The sequence below is a fragment of the Populus alba genome, chromosome 11 (genome assembly GCF_005239225.2).
Source record: "Populus alba chromosome 11, ASM523922v2, whole genome shotgun sequence".
Lineage (NCBI taxonomy): Eukaryota > Viridiplantae > Streptophyta > Magnoliopsida > Malpighiales > Salicaceae > Populus > Populus alba.
The window spans coordinates 20,284,964-20,306,169 of record NC_133294.1 but is presented as its reverse complement, the minus strand read 5'-3'; the positions used below and the strand labels follow the sequence as shown (position 1 = coordinate 20,306,169).

Genomic DNA, 21,206 nt, shown 5'->3' with positions numbered 1-21,206 from the left:
GATCATGCAATGAAGTTATTTATTATAACTTTGATTATAGTGTTTATAGATTTAGTTTTGGGAAAGAATGTTTTATATCTTCAATTATGCTGGAAAAGATATATTAATGATTAAAAATTATTTTATTTTATTTTATTTTGAGTGTTTAAATTAATTAGAATATATTTTGTTATTATAAATGGGTTTATAAAGGTTCCTTGCGATTTTTGTTATGTGCTGGGTTAAAAATAATTGGAATGTAGATTAATGGATTCAAAAACTTGAAATCAAGTACTCGAGCCACCTCATGTAATTGAAAATGTTGGTAGACAAATGTGCATCATTTGCCCGAATGGGTGATGCGGTGTCTACCATTTAAGAAAAAAAATATAAACTAGGGGCGTGGGTCTAGGTTTTAACTTAGACTGGCGCGCCAATTTTTTTGGGACGATGTATGCATGCCTCTTCATTTTTTTTATCTGTTTTCATTTCACATTTTATAATTAGAATTTTAAAAATAAATTTATTTAAATGATATTTAAATATAAAAAAATAATTATCCAATTACATTATTATTTTCAAATAATATTAGCGTCTTTTATGGGAATATACACAATTACATTTTCTTATATAATTTAAATTGATATTTTTTTTATGAAACCTCTTTTTTATTATCATATAATTAAATATATAAAAATTTAGAAGTGTCCATCATAGTAAGGTTAAATATCTCCACTTATATTTACTTTTTACTTGCATGTTATTTTTTAGTTAGCATCAACAATATTTTTTATGATTCACTAGCTATTGAAAAAAAAAAAAAAAATTTTAACTCACACGTTAACTTTTAAATTTTCAATTAATATTTTTTTATATTAAAAAATGTTTTCACGATACCTACTAATTTTCTCTCCTGTTAAAAATTAATTTTAAAACGGGTAATTGACTAGTTTTTTATACGGTGAAAAGAGTGTTAAATTCGTCCTTGATTTTCCTTTTCGGTGGCTTTCTGTTTTTTTTTTTATTATTATTTAAATTCGGCGGCCTTTTACTTTCTCACATGGTCAAGTCAATTGGAAGCCGTGTGATAATTAATTCTCTAATGCACAGTAACCTAAGAACAACTCAAGGGACGTGGCAAAAGAAATGTGTATGTATATATATATATATATTATTTTAATTTTTCAATGTTTATTTCATGTGCTCTAAGCGTACTGCTAAATAAAATATCGAAATGCCTTTTCTCTCCAAATAAGTGGTACTTCTACATATTTAGTCAAAACCAATAAAGTAAGGTAAAAAAAAAAATAAACCAATTAAATACTGTGTAGGAAAATTACATTGATTTTTTTAAAAAAAAAAACTTATTTCTTACAGTTGGATAAAATTATTTTTTCAAATAGGTTTTTTTTATTAAAATATACATAACAAAAATATTTATATTTATATTTATATTATTTAAAATACTAATTTATCAATTTGACTCTCCAAAACAAAAACAAAGAGATGGTCTAAGATGTATATTTCCATCTTTACCCATAGATCACAACCTTTAGTCATGTCTGACGCACATCCTCCACCATCGATTAGTTTGACCTTCGATGAATCCGATGCTGCCCAATAAACCACTTTCACTGTCAAACAAATTACACGCGTTGTTTGGAAGTTTCCATCAATCCATGTCCATCAACACCCTTTTCGCAAACGCAGAAATAACACGCGATGCCTGGCTATAAATTTTTGCCCTCCAAAGCCACAGGTGTCACAGCCTTTCTCTCTCCTATAAAATTCCCCAGACAGAGAGAGGATACCCACAAATTTTGCAATATGGGAAGTGAAGCTGAGATTCCTAGAAAGCCCAGGTTTTTATGCCTTCATGGATTTAGAACAAGCGGGGAAATTCTGAAGACACAGGTGCACAAGTGGCCTGAATCAGTGCTTCAAATGCTCGATCTTGTTTATCTAGATGCCCCTTTTCCTAGCCAAGGAAAATCAGATGTGGAAGGAATCTTTGACCCTCCTTATTATGAGTGGTTCCAATTTAACAAGGTCCAAATCCTTATGCATATTGTTTCTCTATGGTTTGATTTTGATACTCGGTTTGTTTTGGTATATATTTTTTTTTAATTTGAAGAGATGTTTGGTGTGTTTTCTTCCAGGAATTCAGTGAATACACTAATTTTGATGAATGCCTTGCTTATATTGAGGATTTCATGATCAAGAACGGACCCTTCGATGGTCTGCTTGGTTTTTCTCAGGTGTGTGAAAAACTGTGTTCTTTATTTGTTTCCATTTATATAAAGATTCTATTTGCTCGCAGAGAAAATGCAGAAAACTGTAATGATTCTTGTTGTTTACATTTTATTCATGGCTAGTTTAATATTTTCATGCAACTTGTTCACTGGATGTGCATAAATGACACAGGGCGCAATTTTATCGACTGGGCTTCCCGGATTGCAAGCGACGGTTAGTTGAAGCTGCTCATTTTTTATTTTTATAAATTATAATTTATTTGTTACAGATGAGAGGCTTGAAACCCGACATCTCCAGGAAGGAGAATATGAATACAAGTCACTGGCAGCCTCTAGTTTATTAATAGAATTATAATAATGCTAGATGATTTATTGGGTTTTTGCTGTTTCCTTTTGCAGGGTGTGGCTCTAACCAAAGTGCCCAAAATAAAGTTTCTGATAATAATTGGAGGAGCTATGTTAAAGTCACCGTCTCTGGCTGAGAAAGCATATGGTTCCCCAATTGAATGCCCATCCCTCCACTTTCTAGGTATCATATCTACATTTATTGTTTCTTTCTATGAGTATAGAGTTCCATATCTTTTGCCATTACTGCTTTATCAGCATTGATATGTACTAATGAGGCATTTCGGGCTCCTTGTTTATAAATGAAACGGTTAGCAATCATTGTGAAAAGAATATAAAACAAAGCTGTATATTATTGAATTCAGAAATAACATATTTGCTAATGTCATCCTGCCTGTTTGTTGCAGGGGAGACGGATTTCTTGAAGCAATATGGAATGGAACTCATAAAATGTTGTGTAGACCCTGTTGTGATTCATCATCCCAAGGGTCATACGATACCAAGACTTGGTGAGTGCTGAAATGTGAATCACCCTTCTTTCTGTTTTGGTCTAACAGGAGGCTCAATGCATCTTGTGCTATTGTAACAAGGGATAGATCTCCATCAATCATTAAATCCTAAGTGCATCCTTCACATGATTTGGATCTAAAATCTTCGAGTGTAAATCCCAAGTCTTAATTGCTGATGAGGGACCCAAGTCTTAATTGCTTATTGCATTTCTATCATTGTTATTTACTAACAGGCAATTATTTCTCTCTTTCTTTCAGATGAAAAGGGTCTGGAAACCATGCTGAGCTTCGTTGACAGAATTCAAAACATGTTACTGGACAACAAGTAGATTATGGTAGTGCTTATTTAGAGCATCATCGATTCACTTTAAGCGGATTAATAGTGTATGATGGCTAGCCAGAGCTAGCAATGATGTTAATCCAGTGCCAACATGTATTTTTTTAATGCAATTTGACGGTTTCCCCCAATACATGCTCTTGTTTTTGTTTCTATCTGCCTTACAGGCGCTTTCTTCTGAGTGAGCCTGTGCACTGGTATTTTATGAATCCAAGCCATTATTTTCCAGACGATGATGCACAGTTTGTATTGGTAACTTGACAATTAAAGTGGCTTTCTCTGAATCCATTAGTTTCTGTTTGCAAAGCAAGCCCTCGCCATTCATTTTTTACACAAGCCATGTTCTCTCACAGTATCCACTTAGAGCGTAAGTGTGTTAGTGTGATAGTGGTTGTTTTTAAATAGTTTTTTCGTGTCAAAATATATGTTAATGATATTTTTTTAATTTTTTAAAAATTATTTTTTATATCAAAACAATTCAAAATATACAAATTGTATTAAATTTTAACAACAAAAAAAATTAGTATTAAATTTTTTTAGAAATACGGATTGTACCACATTCTCATGTAGTTTTTTATAATACTAATAAATTGTACCTGGCATTCTTTTCTTGTTAGATGGACTAATAAATTGTACCTGGTATTCTTTTCTTGTTAGATGGGAGGTAGAACTTTTTTTTCTGTCATGAGATCATTTTTTAACGAATATAAAGAGCCCAATAACGCACCTCCTGATAAGAGCTGCCGGCATATCTGAACATCACATTCCATAGTTGACGGTTCTCGTCTGATCACCCTTTACATGTTATCCCATTCCCTCGAGTAATTCAGTATGCCAAAATGGCAAAATCAGATATCACCAAGCGATGTTTTGCCCTCCACAAGGTGGATTCAGCGGACGTACACCGTTCGGAGGACGCTTTTGCCTCTCCCTCAATCGGATGGAGGATGGAGGATGGATTGGTGGCCTATAAAGACCGAGCGAGGATATGATAGTCCGGTGCACTGTGCAGGCAATTTAATGCAGTTATTTTTTATAATTAAATAAAAATAGTTTTTTTAAAAAAATAAATATTTTAAAGGGTGTTTAAAAATATAGTTGCGGTTATTTTTTAAAGTATTTTTTTTAATTAAAAATATATTAAAATAATATATTTTTTTATTTTTTAAAAATTATTTTTGACATGAACACATTAAAATAATTTGAAAACGTGAAAAAATATTAATTTGAAATAAAAAAAAATAAATTCAAATTTTTTTCAAAATCTTTTTTAAAACACAAAAACAAATAGAATCAATGGAGTTCACCACCTAAATCATGAATTTACAAGTGTCTTGATATTTGGTTTATATTTAATTTTACAAGCATACATATTTTTGTTATTGTATAATTAAATAAAAAAAAAAATTTAAAAAACAAAATTCTTAAACCAAACGAGATTCATCACTCGGACCATGAATTTAATTGTGAAGCTTTGGTCAATTCATTATGTTATGTCTCAATATTATAAAACAAATCATCTTGATTTTTTTTAAAAGTTAAATTATATTTTTTACAAGTTATTCATGTTGTCTTTGAACTTACCAAGTTAACTAAATTTTGTTGGGATATCTCTCATATAATTTAATTTTCATGATTGACTCATTTGATTGGGTTTAATAAAAATGATAAGTATTTCATCATAACTCAAAGGTTTTTTTTACATTTTTTTTTAGTTCGGCCGCGGTGTAATGCGACCCTATAAACTAGTATAATTACTAAATATATTAAAAGAACCGGAGGAAAGGAAAAGGTGTGTTGAGCAATATTCCTTATGACCCGTACTTCTGTTGTGTTTCAATCTTGGACTTTTTTTATTTACAATTCCATCATTACAGGTTATACTAGTATGATTTATATTTTGATATTTCTTTCATTTCTCATTCTCTTGCACATAAAGTGTCGAGGAATATCACGATCATGAATTAAAGATCATTTTTGTAAAATAAAACTTTATTGGTAGTTAAAAAAAAAATTAAAATAAAAGGGATTAAGTTTAACAAAAACAAACAAAATATACCTATTTGGATTTGGTCACAGAGAACTTTAATTTGCTCTCTAAAATTTTAATTTACATATTTATTTGGTCCTTGTTATTTTTTAATTTTATAATTTAATAGTAAACTTTTTTTAAAAAAATTACATTTTAGTCTTTACATGTTAAGAGAAGAAAGATAGCCATTAAAAAAATACTGAGAAAAGAAAAATTACTTGAATAATAACACTAACAATAAAAAAGTTAATCTAAATGTTAATAAGTTTGTCTTTTTAAGAAAAGCTCAACAAAACAATGTTGCTTTTTGATCATGTTGGAAAAAAATAAATTAAGATTCTTAAAATTTTTGTAACTTATTTGATTTTTATTTTTTTATATAGAGATTAAATGTTGTTTTGGGGTCGAAAATAGATCTAATAAAGTTTATTGGGTGTTTCTAAGTGAAAAAAATTGAAAAATAGGTTTTTGAAATCGAAAAACTTCCGCTCTAATTTTTCAATAATTGAAAGTTTAAAAAACATGTTATTTGCTAGAGTAAATGACTTATCATTTATTTTTTTTCTTAAAAAAAAAACTCGCATAAGCAAAACAAAACATAACATAATTTTTTTTAAATTTTCACTTGTTTCTTATTTGTTATACTCTATATTTTTTTTTTATTAAAATCTTAATTGATACCTTATATCTTCTCCTTTTTATTAAAAAAAAATGTTTGGTTTATATTTTTTAAAATAGTAATTCATATTGTTTTTAATTTTATAATGATTTAAAAGAAATATTTTAATTTATCTTTAATTTTATATAAATAAATTATATTTATGTTGTATAATTATGAAAATAAAAATTATTTGCTCTTAAAATTAATCTATGAGATAAAATATATAAAAATATATAAAATAAAAAGAACATATGATGTTAAATATTGACATATATATCTATTTATCTTTTGTTTTATTAAAAAAAGTAGCGTTTTATTTTAATATTTAATTAATATTAACAATTTTATTTTCAATTTGTTAATCCATATATTTTTAATTTATTAAAATACAACATCTTTATTTTTTCAATTAAAAATGTTATAATAAAAAAAAATCCATACTACCAATACGCTCTACGATTATCCTAGAAATGAACTTTTAATTCTATCCATAGTACTAGAAAAAAAAAAATCCGCAATACTGTATTTTTTTAATTTAGTTTTTTTTTTCGTGTTTTTAAAATAATTTTTTAATTCAATTAATATGTTTTAATATTTTCAAATTTTTTAATACACTAATATTAAAAATAAAAATATATATTATTTTAATATATTTTTAAATAAAATATATTTAAAAAACAACTACAAATGCATCCTAAAAACCACGAGCACGGCGTGCTAACGATCAAAGTAAAAAACATTGCTAAAAGGATTATAATTCCATTAGGGAACTCTAGAAGAATCATGTGGGCAGCGGGCAATAACGATGACGATGGTGATTCGAAGGAGTAGCAGTAGAGCAATGACATGCTTATTTCTATCTCAATTACTTCCTCCCACGCTCTCTCACCATAACCACTCCTTTTCCATTTACAAATCCTGTCGCTCTCTCTCTAAAACTCCCTCGGTAACTTAGCGCTCTCTCTCTCAAACCGGTCTCTGCATAACTAACTAACACAGCCTGTAATCACGCTCCTTATTTTTTTTTTGTTGTTTGTTTATTAGGATTTTCTAGGTTCAATCTGGTGTCCCGCAGTCTGTGCAGCCCCTACAATTCGTTCATTTAGTTCAAAATTCAGCGAATCCAACACCACCGCAAGAATGCAAAATCCAGAGTCCATATCATACCTAACTCAGCGAGAAGCTGCTGAAGTCGATGAGATTCTCATGGGCCCGCTCGGCTTCAGCGTCGATCAGTTGATGGTCACTCGCAATCTTTATCTCGATTTTTTTTATTATTATTATTCACAGACTCAATTTTTCATTTTGCTGCTTGTTTTTCTTTTAGGAATTGGCTGGATTGAGTGTTGCTACTTCAATAGCCGAGGTATTGCCAAATTTTTATTATTTATATGAAATCGAGTTTATAAATAAAATTGCTATTAACCTTTATTATTGTGAATCAAAGGTGTATAAACCTAGCGAATACAGTCGTGCTCTTGCAATCTGCGGTCCAGGGAATAATGGCGGTGATGGTTTAGTGGCAGCTCGTCACTTGCATCATTTTGGATACAAACCTTCCGTTTGTTATCCAAAACGGACTCAAAAACCTCTTTATAATGGTCTTGTTACTCAGGTAAAGCATTCATCTGGTCTTGAATTGAACTGTATTTAAATTGTAGTAAAACATTGGAATCCCATTACGATGTTTTTTTTTTTTTGGTAGTTGGAATCACTGTCAGTCCCTTTCCTTTCAGTGGAGGATTTGCCTGTGGATTTGTCTGAAGATTTTGACATTCTAGTAGATGCAATGTTCGGGTTCTCATTCCATGGTAATTACTTGTCTCAGTGCAAACTATGTCGTGATTTTTCTATGACTGTATATACATATAAGTGTCTCAACAACTTGAGATTATTGTTATACATTCTTTATGTGGAGTATATTAAGATTGTAGCAATACTGAAATATAGTTCTTTTCAAGTTGCTAGAATTTGGTTTATTTTTCCTTTGATATTCTATTTACTTTAGCAGCTTAGAGTGACTCTGCAAATTCAGAGGTGGAAGTAGAAAATATAAATTGAGGGCTGGCATAGAAATGTGAGTGACGAATATGAAATTAATAAAATTAAACAAGGATCCAAGAGAAAATATGCTAGTTTTGGGTGTACCATCAAATGCACTCCTCATATGAAACATCACGAAGTACATGTTTGGTAGGAGGTTAAAGGGGATAAAAATTACCCTTGTAGGGAGGAAAACTTTTAATGGAGGTTAAAATCTAACTCAAAAAAGGGGTTTAATGTTAAACTTGTGTGGAGAGGGGTAAATAAATTTTGAGGGGGGTACTTTAGGTTTTGTGCCGTTCCTTCTTTTTTTTTTTTTACATATATAATTCAACACTATTATATTCTTTTTTTCATCTCCTTCTAGTTTAGACCAAAATTTTAAGTTATTTAATTTGAAATTTGATTTTATCTTTATGGGGACCCATTATTATCCATAATTTTTCTACCTCCCACCAAGCGTCCTTAAGACATCATCCTTTAACCTTTTTTACACTCTTTAACACTTCACCTTTAAATCCCAGCCAGTCAACATTTCTCCTTTAAATTTTTCACCCCATACCAAACACAACCTGAGGGTCAAATTAGGAAATTTTAAAAATCAGGGGTGCCATGTAGTTCCATCCCCATACAAAATCAACTCATCAGAGCTTAGAAACCTCAATTGTTTTATTTATTTGATTCTATAATTTGCATGGATAACTTCTTTATCTATCATACATCAAAATTCTTACTGCTGACATGAATTTAATCATGTTTATTATCTGACTTTCAACATTTCCAAAAAATTTTCAGGTTCCCCAAGACCACCCTTTGATGACCTAATCCAGAAGCTGGTGCAATTGTGTAATTTTGCTCAAAATCACCAAAAATCCCCTGTAATTGTGTCTGTGGATATTCCATCTGGATGGCATGTTGAAGAGGGTGATGTTAGTGGCGAGGGAGTTAAGCCTGATATGTTGGTATGTTTTTAGTTGAGACATTTGTACCATACTATTACCGCTTCAATATTTTGAAAGATTGCAGATACTTTTCCAAAAAATAATCCAATTTAATTATATTCAAACCGTCTTATTGATACAACTTTAGTATTATCTAGGTTTCTTTGACTGCTCCAAAATTGTGCGCAAAGAAATTTACTGGTCCACACCACTTTCTAGGGGGTAGATTTGTCCCACCATCTATTGTGGACAAATTTAAGCTGCATCTTCCAGCTTATCCAGGAACTTCCATGTGTGTCAGGATTGGAAAGCCTCCGCAAATTGATATATCAGCTCTCAGACAAAACTATATTTCTCCAGAATTGCTTGAGGAGCGGGTGGCGGCTGACCCCATCGATCAGGTATGAACACTGTTGTTGGCCATTTACTTAAGTATTCTTTCCCTTAGATGCTTGAGTTGACAGCATAACTGTTAACACATAGCTGTTCAGTTTTTCCCTCTCCCAATCTCTGCTCCTGGTCTTTCACAATCACTGGAAAATTATTCTGCTGTATTCTAAGTCTGCCATTTTCTATCTTGCAGTTTCGTAAATGGTTTGACGAAGCATTGGCTTCTGGGTTGAGGGAACCAAATGCTATGGCCTTGTCAACTGTTGGAAAGGATGGAAAACCGTATGTTGCTCTTTGTTTTCTATTCATTGTTGATAGTTTGTTAAATTACAATCCAAGTTAACATGCATGCTATTTTTGAGGGTGTTAGAGAATAATATAAATCATATCCTAAGATCTCACCCAATAGCCTAAGCTATTAGGTTGAGATGATTTTTTAACATGGTATCAGAGCCTTGATGACCAAGTGGTCTCAAGTTAGAATCTCACCATCCCCATTTATTTGATAAAAAATAAGTACAAGGTAATGTGGGCTTCTGCAAGTTTCAAGCCTAATGGGCTTTTATTTTAGGGGGTGTATTGGAGAATAATATAAATCATGTTCTGGGACTTTACCTGATAGCTTAAGCTATTGGGTTGAGATGATTATTTGACAGAGGGTAATGATTGGATGCATTGTTTGCTTCTTTGTTTAGTGGTTCATGTGATTTGATTTTCAGTGATATGGTTTCACTTCTACATCTAAATTCAGAATACTCCTGTATTACTAATTTCTTAAGAACAAATTTCATGACACAGAAAACTATAAAGAATGTTAGACCATGTATACTTATTAATTGGGTTCTTCAATCTGAATTTGAAGTGGGAGCTTATGGACCCACAAGGATACTTATCCACCCATATAATTTATGGAAACTTTGAAGCTTGTGCAACATTTCTGATGGGAGTTCCAAGTAATGACTGAATTGCCACGTAACATATAAGACTTTTGAAATAAATTCACAGATTTGATGTAGGCACCAGTACATGGATCTCTTTTAGGTGGTTTACAGGCAATTGAAAGGGGCACAAAACTATGTGGAGCGGGTTGGCTCCTTTGGAGTTTGTAAAAAGGACAAATGTGAGTTGGAACTAGACAAGGAAATCCAGTTCTTAGGGCTGGTGCAGGTGCTGTTTATGGTACTTTTAGAAAGTCTTTTAAAAAAAATAAAAATTGATAAGATAAATTTGGATTACAAAGGTAAGATTTCTTGGGCTTCTATGGGTGAAAAAGATAAATAATTTTTACATACATTCCTCGGTGCGCTTAAAGAAATTAATGCTATAATCATCATTTTCAGATTCCTTGGGCATAGGACCCAATGTTTTCTTGACATCACTCCTTGGGTCAAGATTGCATCACATAATCTCATATAGATGGCTTAACAACTTGACATGTTTGTAAAACTAGCTGATTGATACCATTACATGAGACTTATTAGTTATCTTAATTCTACAAATTCTAGACTCATAAGCTTTAACTTGAACAATCTACCAAGACTCGAGGCGTATACAAAGAACATATATATGAGTGGGCTCAGAAACTTTCAATCAAATTGAATTTTCAGCTGTCATGTGTGATTTTACAATCCTAACAGAAGTTGTAGATGAGTTACTCCATTTTTCGAAGAGTGTTGTCTTTGTTTGGTATTATCAAAGAGTCAAAAGCATCTCTTACTCTTCTATTTTGCTTCTCATTTAAAACAAACCCAGTTCTTTCATGAATTGAAAATGAAAGGATTTGTTGTTCAAACCTTGTTCAACTTTTTTCTGTTTATAAAATGCATAGCTGGCTGCTTTGTAGAATTAATTGTCATTTTTCAATCATATTAATGATTATGTGGAAGATCTGCACTTCGAATGTTCTTTCAATGTTGTCAGATGTCTGTAAAGATGCTGGAATGACTATACGATGACTCATTCATGTATAGAATTTGTTTATCTAACAGTCACCACTTGTCACGTTACTTTTTGCAACAGCTCATCAAGAATTGTGTTGTTGAAAGGAGTTGACAAGGATGGTTTTGTTTGGTAAGTGTTCTTCTGCTATTATTGGTGGCAATGGTGAGATTAGAAATGGTTTCATGACTGCTCGTGGTTTTAAAAATTGCTGCAAATTTTACCCTTTTCAGGTACACCAATTATGAAAGTCAAAAGGCGCATGAATTATCTGAAAATCCCCAAGCATCACTCCTCTTCTACTGGGATGGTCTTAATCGGCAGGTATTCCATACTTCTGCTGACATGAACTTGAATGGGGGAAGGGGTTTTTTGAGGATTCTCCAAACAGAAGGGGGTGGGAGGAATTTTATTTATATCATATTCATCGTTGTATGCTGTATGTGAGCTTATATTATATACTGATCTAGTAGACAACTGTGATGGGTATTTTACATGTGAGATTGGACAAAAAGTGTAATTTCTTAAGGATTACTGAAACTAAAAAAGACCCTGGTTTTCAGTTTCATGTGCTTTCCAGTGATCATTATTGTTGGGTTGTGGTTTACTTAGTTGCCTGCTGATAGATCTGTGCTGTAGTCTTTCTGCATGTTTTTTTTCTGTCACATCTGTTTTGGGAGATTTGAAAAAAAAAATATGATCGTGTAGTTTCACGTACTTTTCTGTTATTCCATTTGTCCACGGGGTAGCTTTTCTTTTCTAGTTAAAGTTTGCTCAGATGATTAAATCTCAAATAATCTGTGGACTTACCTCAAAATTTCCATGTTGAATCTGGTGCTACACTTGCGGTAAATATTTAGCAGCTGCAAAATGGCATCACAATTTGCTCACACTCAGTTTTATCAAACATACTGAGTATCTATAGCTGTAGGTCTGTTGTCATTGTATATAGGACATAACTGATTGTCCCAAATAACAATGCTGCATTGTTAGTTGTGGGAATTAGGTAGGAGAGGAAAAGCTGTATTTTGCCATTGTCAAGAGCATGATGTTAGCAATCCATCAATGATGCTTGTTGCCTAAGTATGACCATCAACTAACAATGAATTATGCTAAGCATGATGTTAGCATGCCATCAATCATGCTTGTTGCCTAAGTATGACCATCGATTAACAATGAATTATGCTAACCATTATCCTATATTGCATGATATTTAGGCTATCCTTCCACTCCACTTTAGGCCTGGTTCTAAAGTCCATATATGGTTATATAAACATGAAGTATGCTAAGAATTATGCAGATTATTTTTTTTTTGTTTTCATGTTGGGTCTGTTGCTTAAATGCATGATAACTGTGATTTTTAGGTCCGAGTGGAAGGATCTGTGCAGAAAGTTCCTGATGAGGAATCAGAACAGTACTTTCATAGCCGTCCTCGAGGGAGTCAGATTGGAGCAATAGCTAGCAAGCAGGTTTCTTTTATTCTTTTCAGATTGTATCCAACACATCAAAATATTGGTGTGAGCTTTGTTTATCAATCTTCTTTCTCCTTTCAGAGTGCTATAATCCCGGGAAGGCATATTCTGCACCAAACATACAAAGAATTAGAGGGAAAATATTCTGATGGGTAAGTTGCACTTCTCTTCGTTCTCCTCTGAGAGTGACTTCAAATAACTAGCTTTTACAAATCTGTAATATAACTCAGTTTATTATTACAAAGAAGACAATATTTCTGCTACCTTTTTTTGAAGAAAATGATTACTCTGGATTTTAAGAGTAGTGGTTAGCAATTTCTTGTTTAACTGGGTATGGTTGTTTAAGAGGAAGTATCAATAAGATCTGGTGTTTTTTCCCTGTTGTCTAAGTGCAGAAGTTTGATTCCAAAACCTAAACACTGGGGAGGGTACAGGCTTAAACCACAACTTTTCGAGTTTTGGCAAGGACAGCAGTCTCGTTTACATGACAGGTTAGTTTCACCTCATTTCTCGTGCTGCATATTTATATTTGCATGCAAACATTGAATGGAGCAGGTTTATTAGCAACCCCCCATATCATATTTTGTTGTCTATTGTGTTTTGCTGAATGCTTGATTGCATCACAATTTTACAAAAATGTTAGGGATGTGGCTTCTCCAGGAAAAAAAAAATTAATTCTCACAGGAAGGTACTCTATTTTGCATACTATGATATATACATGTATATGGAAGTATTGAGAAAAATGGATTTGGAAAGGATAAAAGTTTTCATAATTATAGAAGACATGGGTATTGGGATTTTACACCCAAAAGAGAGTTTTGGATATCAAATGATCTTATGGTAGTTAACTGCATAGTTAATATATGCATAATCTTTTACAGGTTGCAATATATTCCTCAAGAAATTGATGGAAAGCTAGTTTGGAAGATTGTGCGGTTGGCTCCCTGACTAGTACTTCCAGCTTCCTCGTTGTGAAGCTGGTCATTCATGATTTCATGGTATTTTGTTATCTGTTGCCTGTGTTTAGTTATTTTGGTACAAGTAGCAAATAGTATAATTATGTTCTCTTTCTTTTCTGTTTAATTTATTGTGTTGCTAGACTTCCAAAAGCCTTGTTAGTACCCAGGAACATAAATTCTCACTCAGTGAGGAACCTTGTACCGTAAATTTAGATCTTGGATCGCAGATCTATTGGCGAAATAATTGAAGTGAAAGGCATGGGTCGAGGTTGGGTTTAAATTTTTTGCAGTTTAATCGGAAGGCAAGCTATGGATGAGAAGAGACACACTATACTCCAAAAGTTGTGGGCGGCAGAGGTAGGCTGTTGCTGTTATTTAATTTATTGTTACAAGTATAACTTGTAATATGTTTCATACGATAGCAAAAACATGACCCAAACTATTATTTTGAAACTTAACTAGCCTGTACTCTATATTTCTCAACCTTTTGCATTAGATTACTGGTACTTTAATTTCGTTGTGCACTATGAATGCTGCGGAGGAGGTGTGACTTTTCAATTAAAAATATTTTTAAAATAATATTTTTAATTTTTTTTTTAACATTAACATGTTAAAACCATTAAAAAAATCTAAATAAATTCATTTAATATTTTTTAGATAAAAAAAATTAAAAAACAAGTTCAACTATTAAAATAAATATTTCCTGTTGCATCTCGTAGAGTCGTGCGTAATTTTCCATTTGTTTGTCATAACTCGTAAGGATTACCTTACAATTAAAATTACATTAAGAGCTGGGGTCTTTCAACCTTACCATCTTGTGGATTACAATAATGCCTATTTTTTAAGTTGTTATTTATTTTTGCGTTTTTTTGCGAGTTGTTTAAGGATGGTAGTTTTTATTTTCGTGATTTCTAGAGCTTTGAAGGTTTTCGTTAGTTTTTTAAAACTTGATTGGAGATTAATTTAATATAAGATATAGTTTGTATTTGTAGTAGAAAGATAATTAAGATTTTATTCGTTTCATGAAAAAAGGTTTAGAAAATCACTTTGTGTTTATTTTTTATTAAAAAAATAGGTAAAAATAAAATACTTTTTAATAAAAAAAATTTAGTCTGGTTTTTATAAAATATTTTTTTTGTTTTAAATAGAAAATACTATCAAGAAGTTATGAAAAATTTAAGAATATTTTATTATTTGTTAATTATATCAAATTTAATTTTTAATTGATTGATATATATTTTATTTTAAGTTTTTTAAAACTATCTTTTAAAAATATCAATGACTTAATATTTTTTAAAAAAAAATATGTCATTTAAAAAAAAAATTAAGTCAAAATATTTGTTTAGCAATTGTTCGTTGTTTTTTGACAGGCTTGTAGGGCCATATCAAGGTAAACAATAAATCACATCATGAGTTTTCAGATTTGATCTATAAAACAAGATTTAATAATAATATCAAAAGGTAATAATAATATCAAAAAGTTTTTCCCATGACATGGATAATTATTTTGTTTAATTTTTTTTATATATACACAACTCGCAACATAGCCTATGCAATATACTGGTTTATCTACTTGTGCTCGAGCAAACTCTACAAAATCATGGATGGACATCGAAAGATACTGATGGGAAGTCACTTTAATTAGTGGATCTATAAATCTTCCCTTTGTGAATGACTCCAAAATAATTGGTAACTATCGATCGAAACCAACCACTAGTGTGAAAGACTCCGAAATAATTGACGATCCAGCCATGATATCGTATGCTTGGCCTTGGAATGGAAGGAAAATCTGGCTTCTTTTTAAGCAAAAATGAAGCTACAGCTTCATTGGAGAGGGTTTCATCATCTATGTTTTGCTGATGCTGTAATATTGGCTATTGATCCTGACCAAAACTGGGCTCCACCTCGAGTATAAAATATCTGGAGTTTCTTTTCAAGGTTCTTTTGACCGAACTGAAGCTGAATTCTGACGCACTACTTTATGAAAGACCATTTCGTTGCAAGGTGGCCACACCACACACCACTTTCTTTTCAAATGGGTCAGACCGAGAAGTGTGCGGTGAGTGGAAAATCATGGATCTCAGGTGTTACTTGTCAGGGAGAAATTCAAAGGCACTGTTTCTTCTGCTGTCGTTACACATCAACCCCACCCCCTAAAGATCCAAGATCGAGCGGTGGGGGGATTTGTAGAGTTGTGAAGAGAATGATTAGAGGAGTCTCCTCTCTCTCCTTTTCAAAAATCAGTGTGTCTGAAAGTAAGGTCTACTGGCCTATGATCCATTAAATGAACTCGGAGCCACCACAAGTGGGTGATGCTGTTCGATCACATACATGATGAGTTGTCAACAGCGAAAGAAAATCTCTTGAAGACCATCGACTCCAAGAGGAACACCAACTATTGAAGAGCCCATCAGCAACCACTAACGAAGGTTGACCCAACGTTAAATAATAAGTGGCCACGTCCAGATCAACAAGTTGAGATGCCCTAGATACAGCATGTTCTGATACAAAAACTTCGATCGCCAGGGAAGTTTTTGCTTTATTCCCATTATCTCCCCGGGTCATTTTTCAACCGTCATTTGGGAGAGAATAAAAAAGGCCACTTTCTTTTTCTTTTTAAAAAAAAAAAAAAATCATATCCACTAACTCCTCTATTTCCACACGTGAAATTCGGAAGATTCTTTAGCAAAAATTTGGGGATAAAATCCTATAGCAAATTCGAGATTCATGTTCCTTTCCATAGCAGGTATGGTAAATACTCTCCCCCTAAACTTTGCAAGAGATGATTATTGTTTGGAGGGTAAGAATCACATCGAGGAAGATGCATTCAATTGCTTGAATCATTGTTCAGAATTGCTGCAAATTGTTGAGCTGCTACACACACACACACACCACTTCCTACCTTAGGTTTCGAAAGAGAAATTCCTGGAGATTTACATGGTAGTTTGTGTCTCAAATATATATGTACATACTATATATATATATATAGTATTGTTCCACTTTGGATTTTGGGTTCTTTATGAAAATTATTCTCTGGTCTTTAAATTGAAAATAATTTTTCTTCGCCTAAAACTTATGTTTTTGTTTAATTGAAAAATTAATTATGATGACCAGTTTTTAATAACATAATTAAATAAAAAAAATCAACAAACAAACAAGTTATAAGTCAGCTCGACTATCGTGGTGATTATGATAAATTATGATGTGGGAGGGGAGGGACCATGCCTGAGGGGGAGCCAAGATTCTGCACCTTCGGGACCACGACACTTACGCTAATTATTTATTTAATAATAAAATATATATTTTTACGTTAATTAAGATTAAAATTCTTTCTCAACGGATTTTAAAAACACATCATTAATATATTCATATAAATTTAATAAATCTTTTAAATGTTAATTCTAAAGTTTCAATTCTTAACTAGTAAGTACATCAACTATCAAATATTTACTTGCATCTGGATCCTGAAAGGAGATATTTATATGGGCTCAAAAGAAAGAAAAAAAAAAAACGCTGTGGGAGATATTTTGCATAGACGGAGATGGACCAAAATAACAGGGAAATTCCATTTTCTATGTTGTCATTGATGTGGACACGTAATTGGTTGTTCAGTGAGGACTGCACTAGATTTAAAATATGGGGTTCTGGGACTCTGTCCTCTGGATGTTCTTAGAAGTTAGAACCTTTAACTTATCTGAGGAGACCTAAAGTCTTACAAGTGGATTATGCAATTACTTGATATGTTGGCTCAAGTTATGCCGCGCTCCATACAAATTTATTATATATATATATATATATATATATATATATATATATATATATATATATATTTCAAAGCTATGCAAGCATTTTTTTAAAAAAAAATAAAAAATTCATTACCTGAGATAGATCTATTTTAGAAAGATAAACTAGTATTATTTAATTAGTTATTAAAAGAGCATGTAATGATAATAAATGAATCAAATTAAGTAAAAAAAAGTTTTCATGAGAACCTGAACCAAGAAAAGCTTAAAAAAAAAGTGATGAAGTTTAGATCTTATCCAACCCAATACAAATAAACAAAATCGAAAAAGAATGAACTGAGCAAACTTGAGTGACCATATCAAATTTATAACCCGAGTTATGATACTAAAATAAGTCAATATAAAGTAAATAAAAAAATAACAAAATTCAATTCCAAATAAATACAATATAGAAAGATGAAATCGAGAGAAAAAAATTAATTAATAAAAAAGACAATAAAAAACACTAACAAACCAGCCAAATCCACCAAACCCTATGACCCGAATCATGCTAATGAGATAACTCAATAAAAGAAAGTCTAGAAAATCATTAAATCTAATACAATCAAATATTAAACGATGAAACAAAAAAAAATTGCTATTTAAAGGAGCTCAATATTTGTTTAAATCTCAAATTCAGTCCCAAAGCTTTCATTGCTGTAAACTAATAAAATTAAATTTTAATTTGTAAAATTGAGCAATGAAATATTTTCTTGATACCTTAAGGTTCCATTTATAGATAGGCAAAATAACTTATTAAGCATAAACCCATATTATTGCAATATCAAAGGATCAAATAAAAATAATGTAAAATGCTAAAGAAGAAGAAGAAGAAGAAAATCATTGTGGATTATTGGTAATCTTTTTATTGGGTAGAATAACTTTAAGAAGAGATTTAAGTATTTTTGTAATTTTAATGGAAACCCTTTTTTAATTTTTATCACAATAATTTCCTATGTCGAATAAAGTATGTATAAATGGATAATTGGTTTTGATGAATGATTATTTTATTTCGAAGATAGTACAAAAAACAACCAACTTTTGAAATAAGATAATCTTATCTTAATGCATGTATTTAACCTTGATAATTACAATATAGAGAAGTTTTATTTGGCATTTCGACACTAATAGCTAGACAATACTATCCATGCAGAATAAGTAGAGGATCAAATCCCAGGATGCTGTGGTGCTTGGATGTTCTTCCTCCCAAATTCAAATTCAAGCCAAGCCAAAGGAATTAGGTTAGTGTCAAAATGTGCTTTTGTTTGCTTATGATTGATAATTTGGTATGCCCCCAATTTTCGAAAGGATTAGTTGCATATAATTTTCTTTTCTACTCCGGGTGGCTGCGATATTAATTATTGCCCTCTCTTGGAAAACTCCATAGATCAAGGAAATACATGAACACAAGAGTCCTAATCACCATGAGCGTCATGTTCAATGCTCAAGGCATCAGCTAGCATTCTAAGCTATAATTATATATACCTGGAGGCATCGACTAGCTGAGTGGCAGGAAACCCAACTGTTTGGGAGTATTTTATACTTGTTGGGGTCTCGAGCTGGAGCCAAATCTTTCCTCTCCTCTCTACACTGAATCCAAAAACAAAAGGAGAGAAAGAATCGCGAAGCATCCAATATTTGTTTAAATCAAAATGAATCCTAGTAAATTTCTTGTCACATCAGCAGTGCAGCTTCACTTTAGCAGCACCGAGCAATCTGCATGCTAAGAATATGAGCATCAGATTTGCAAATAAGAAAAACATGTATGATGGGGTTCACTGGGAAAAGCAAGATCGATCCTGGAAATAGTGCTCGGAAAAGGGTGCGATGCGTGTGAGAAAAGATATAATACTGCCAGTACCAGTAGTTTATGCGTGTTTGTACAAATTAAACAACGGGGATGAGAAGAGAGTTAAATTAAGTGGAGCAGCACAGGGGAGCATATACTTTAGTGGTTGACCTCGTGCTTAGCTCAGCTATGAATGTGCTTAGCAGACAAAAATAATGAAAAACCACACTCTTTTTTGGCTTCACCGACTTTTTCCACGCCCACACCACCCACCGGATCACTTATCACCTGCCAGATGCCAATATTTATTTAGTTTTGATGTAGTTTGTTGCTATTATGTGTACGTTAGCCCCTCTCTCTGACTCTCCATTATTTCTTAACAACAATGATATTATTATTAAATGCATGATTATTATAGCTTCTTATTGTCTTTTAATGTGTAAAGTTATTAAGGTATCCCACCTCCCATACCGTACACGTGGCCCACAACATTGATTGATCTGTGGTGGGGCAAATCTTGAGATGGGCATCCACCAATCAGGGCAGCGGAGCCTAAACTCTGTCATGGCAACATATCATGACGATGCATCTGCTTGGCGAGCAGTGCAAGGCGGGGGCAAAACCCTAAACGGGTTGGGTTAATATCATGACCATTCAATTAAATGAAAGTCTCTCTGTCAAATGATAGATAGATAGGATATGTTCATTAGGTAAGACGGTTTAATCAAGAGATGACACTACCACGTATCCAAGGCTAAGAATTTGAGTGATGCCAATCCTGTGTGTGGTCATCGTCAGATCTCTTCCTTTCTACATGGGGACAAGGGAGCAGTGCTCAAAAAGAAGAAATAAAGGCAAGACTGTAAGCAAGGATATAATCAAAAAGCAGAGGCCACCATTGTTTGGCTCTGGTCATCCGTGGGATTGTTCAATCCCACCATGAGATCCGAGAAAAGCAAAATGGATAAGCCAAGGGGCAAGTACCAAAAAACTCGACATGCTTTTATGTTTTTGTCCAACCCTCGAACACGTACATCTTCTTATCCTTGACCCTAGGTCTAACTCTCTTTTTACGGTGATTTATACACATACATGGTCTGGCTGTCACTTGTTTTTTAGCGTGGTGGAGGATGAAGAAAAACAAACAAGGGTTTGGTCAACTTGGAATAGATAGACCTGGCCTAGCTATGCTCAATGCCATGCTTCCCATTGCTTTTCAAATGCACAGTCAGATTCCACTTCGATGATAATTAAGCTTGCTTTTACCATCTTGCCAGAGAGAACACCAACAAAGATGGCAGGTAGATGGATTTCTCTCCTGATAATGAGAGTGGAGGAGAGGACTTGGCTGTGACAGATCATCAGATTATCGGTCCCACCTCCGGCCATGGAGAGAAGCGCCGCCGTGATACGAGTCCCAGGACACCAAAGAGACCTGTAGTAATTCTCAACCGCTAATAGATCAAACCACCAGATTCTCTTGTGAACAACGTAGCTCGCATTTGCAACACAAGTTGCAACAACTCTCGAGGAGGAACATGAGAAATGAGAAATGATCAGACCCATCCATAACCTAGAGGATTGGGATTATCACCCAATGGAGCCCCACACGGTGGACAAGGGGGGCGGCAACATGTACTTGTACAACACTTTCCATACATAATTAAATAGTGGCCTCACTGTCAATTGATTATTCCACATTCAGGGAAATAAATGAAAGAGAGTGAGTGCGAGAGAGAGAGAGAGAGAGAGAGAGAGGGTATTGACACATTCCCAC

The 21,206-nt window shown here is 32.8% G+C and overlaps 2 protein-coding genes across 3 annotated transcripts; both read left to right on the top strand.

The window, feature by feature from the left end:
• The first annotated feature begins 1,668 nt into the window (after window positions 1-1,668).
• LOC118031581 (uncharacterized) lies at window positions 1,669-3,575 on the top strand. Its single transcript, XM_035036039.2, has 6 exons — window positions 1,669-2,028; window positions 2,139-2,237; window positions 2,404-2,445; window positions 2,631-2,760; window positions 2,984-3,085; window positions 3,344-3,575. Exons 1-6 carry the CDS (start codon window positions 1,702-1,704, stop codon window positions 3,412-3,414), a joined length of 771 nt encoding a protein of 256 aa, XP_034891930.1. The 5' UTR covers window positions 1,669-1,701; the 3' UTR covers window positions 3,415-3,575.
• Window positions 3,576-6,826: 3,251 nt separating this feature from the next.
• Window positions 6,827-14,341, top strand: LOC118031579 (pyridoxine/pyridoxamine 5'-phosphate oxidase 1, chloroplastic). 2 transcript variants are annotated; one of them, XR_004684549.2, is made up of 15 exons: window positions 6,827-7,061; window positions 7,160-7,357; window positions 7,443-7,481; window positions 7,563-7,730; window positions 7,821-7,926; window positions 8,954-9,120; window positions 9,258-9,500; window positions 9,683-9,771; window positions 11,509-11,559; window positions 11,661-11,751; window positions 12,792-12,896; window positions 12,981-13,051; window positions 13,295-13,390; window positions 13,781-13,897; window positions 13,999-14,341. XR_004684549.2 is itself a non-coding variant. In XM_035036038.2 (14 exons), exons 1-14 carry the CDS (start codon window positions 6,921-6,923, stop codon window positions 13,845-13,847), a joined length of 1,632 nt encoding a protein of 543 aa, XP_034891929.1. In that variant the 5' UTR covers window positions 6,827-6,920; the 3' UTR covers window positions 13,848-14,341. The 2 variants fall into 2 exon arrangements, 1 of the variants encoding a protein (XP_034891929.1); XM_035036038.2 differs by having other exon boundaries at window positions 13,781-14,341.
• Window positions 14,342-21,206: the final 6,865 nt, after the last annotated feature.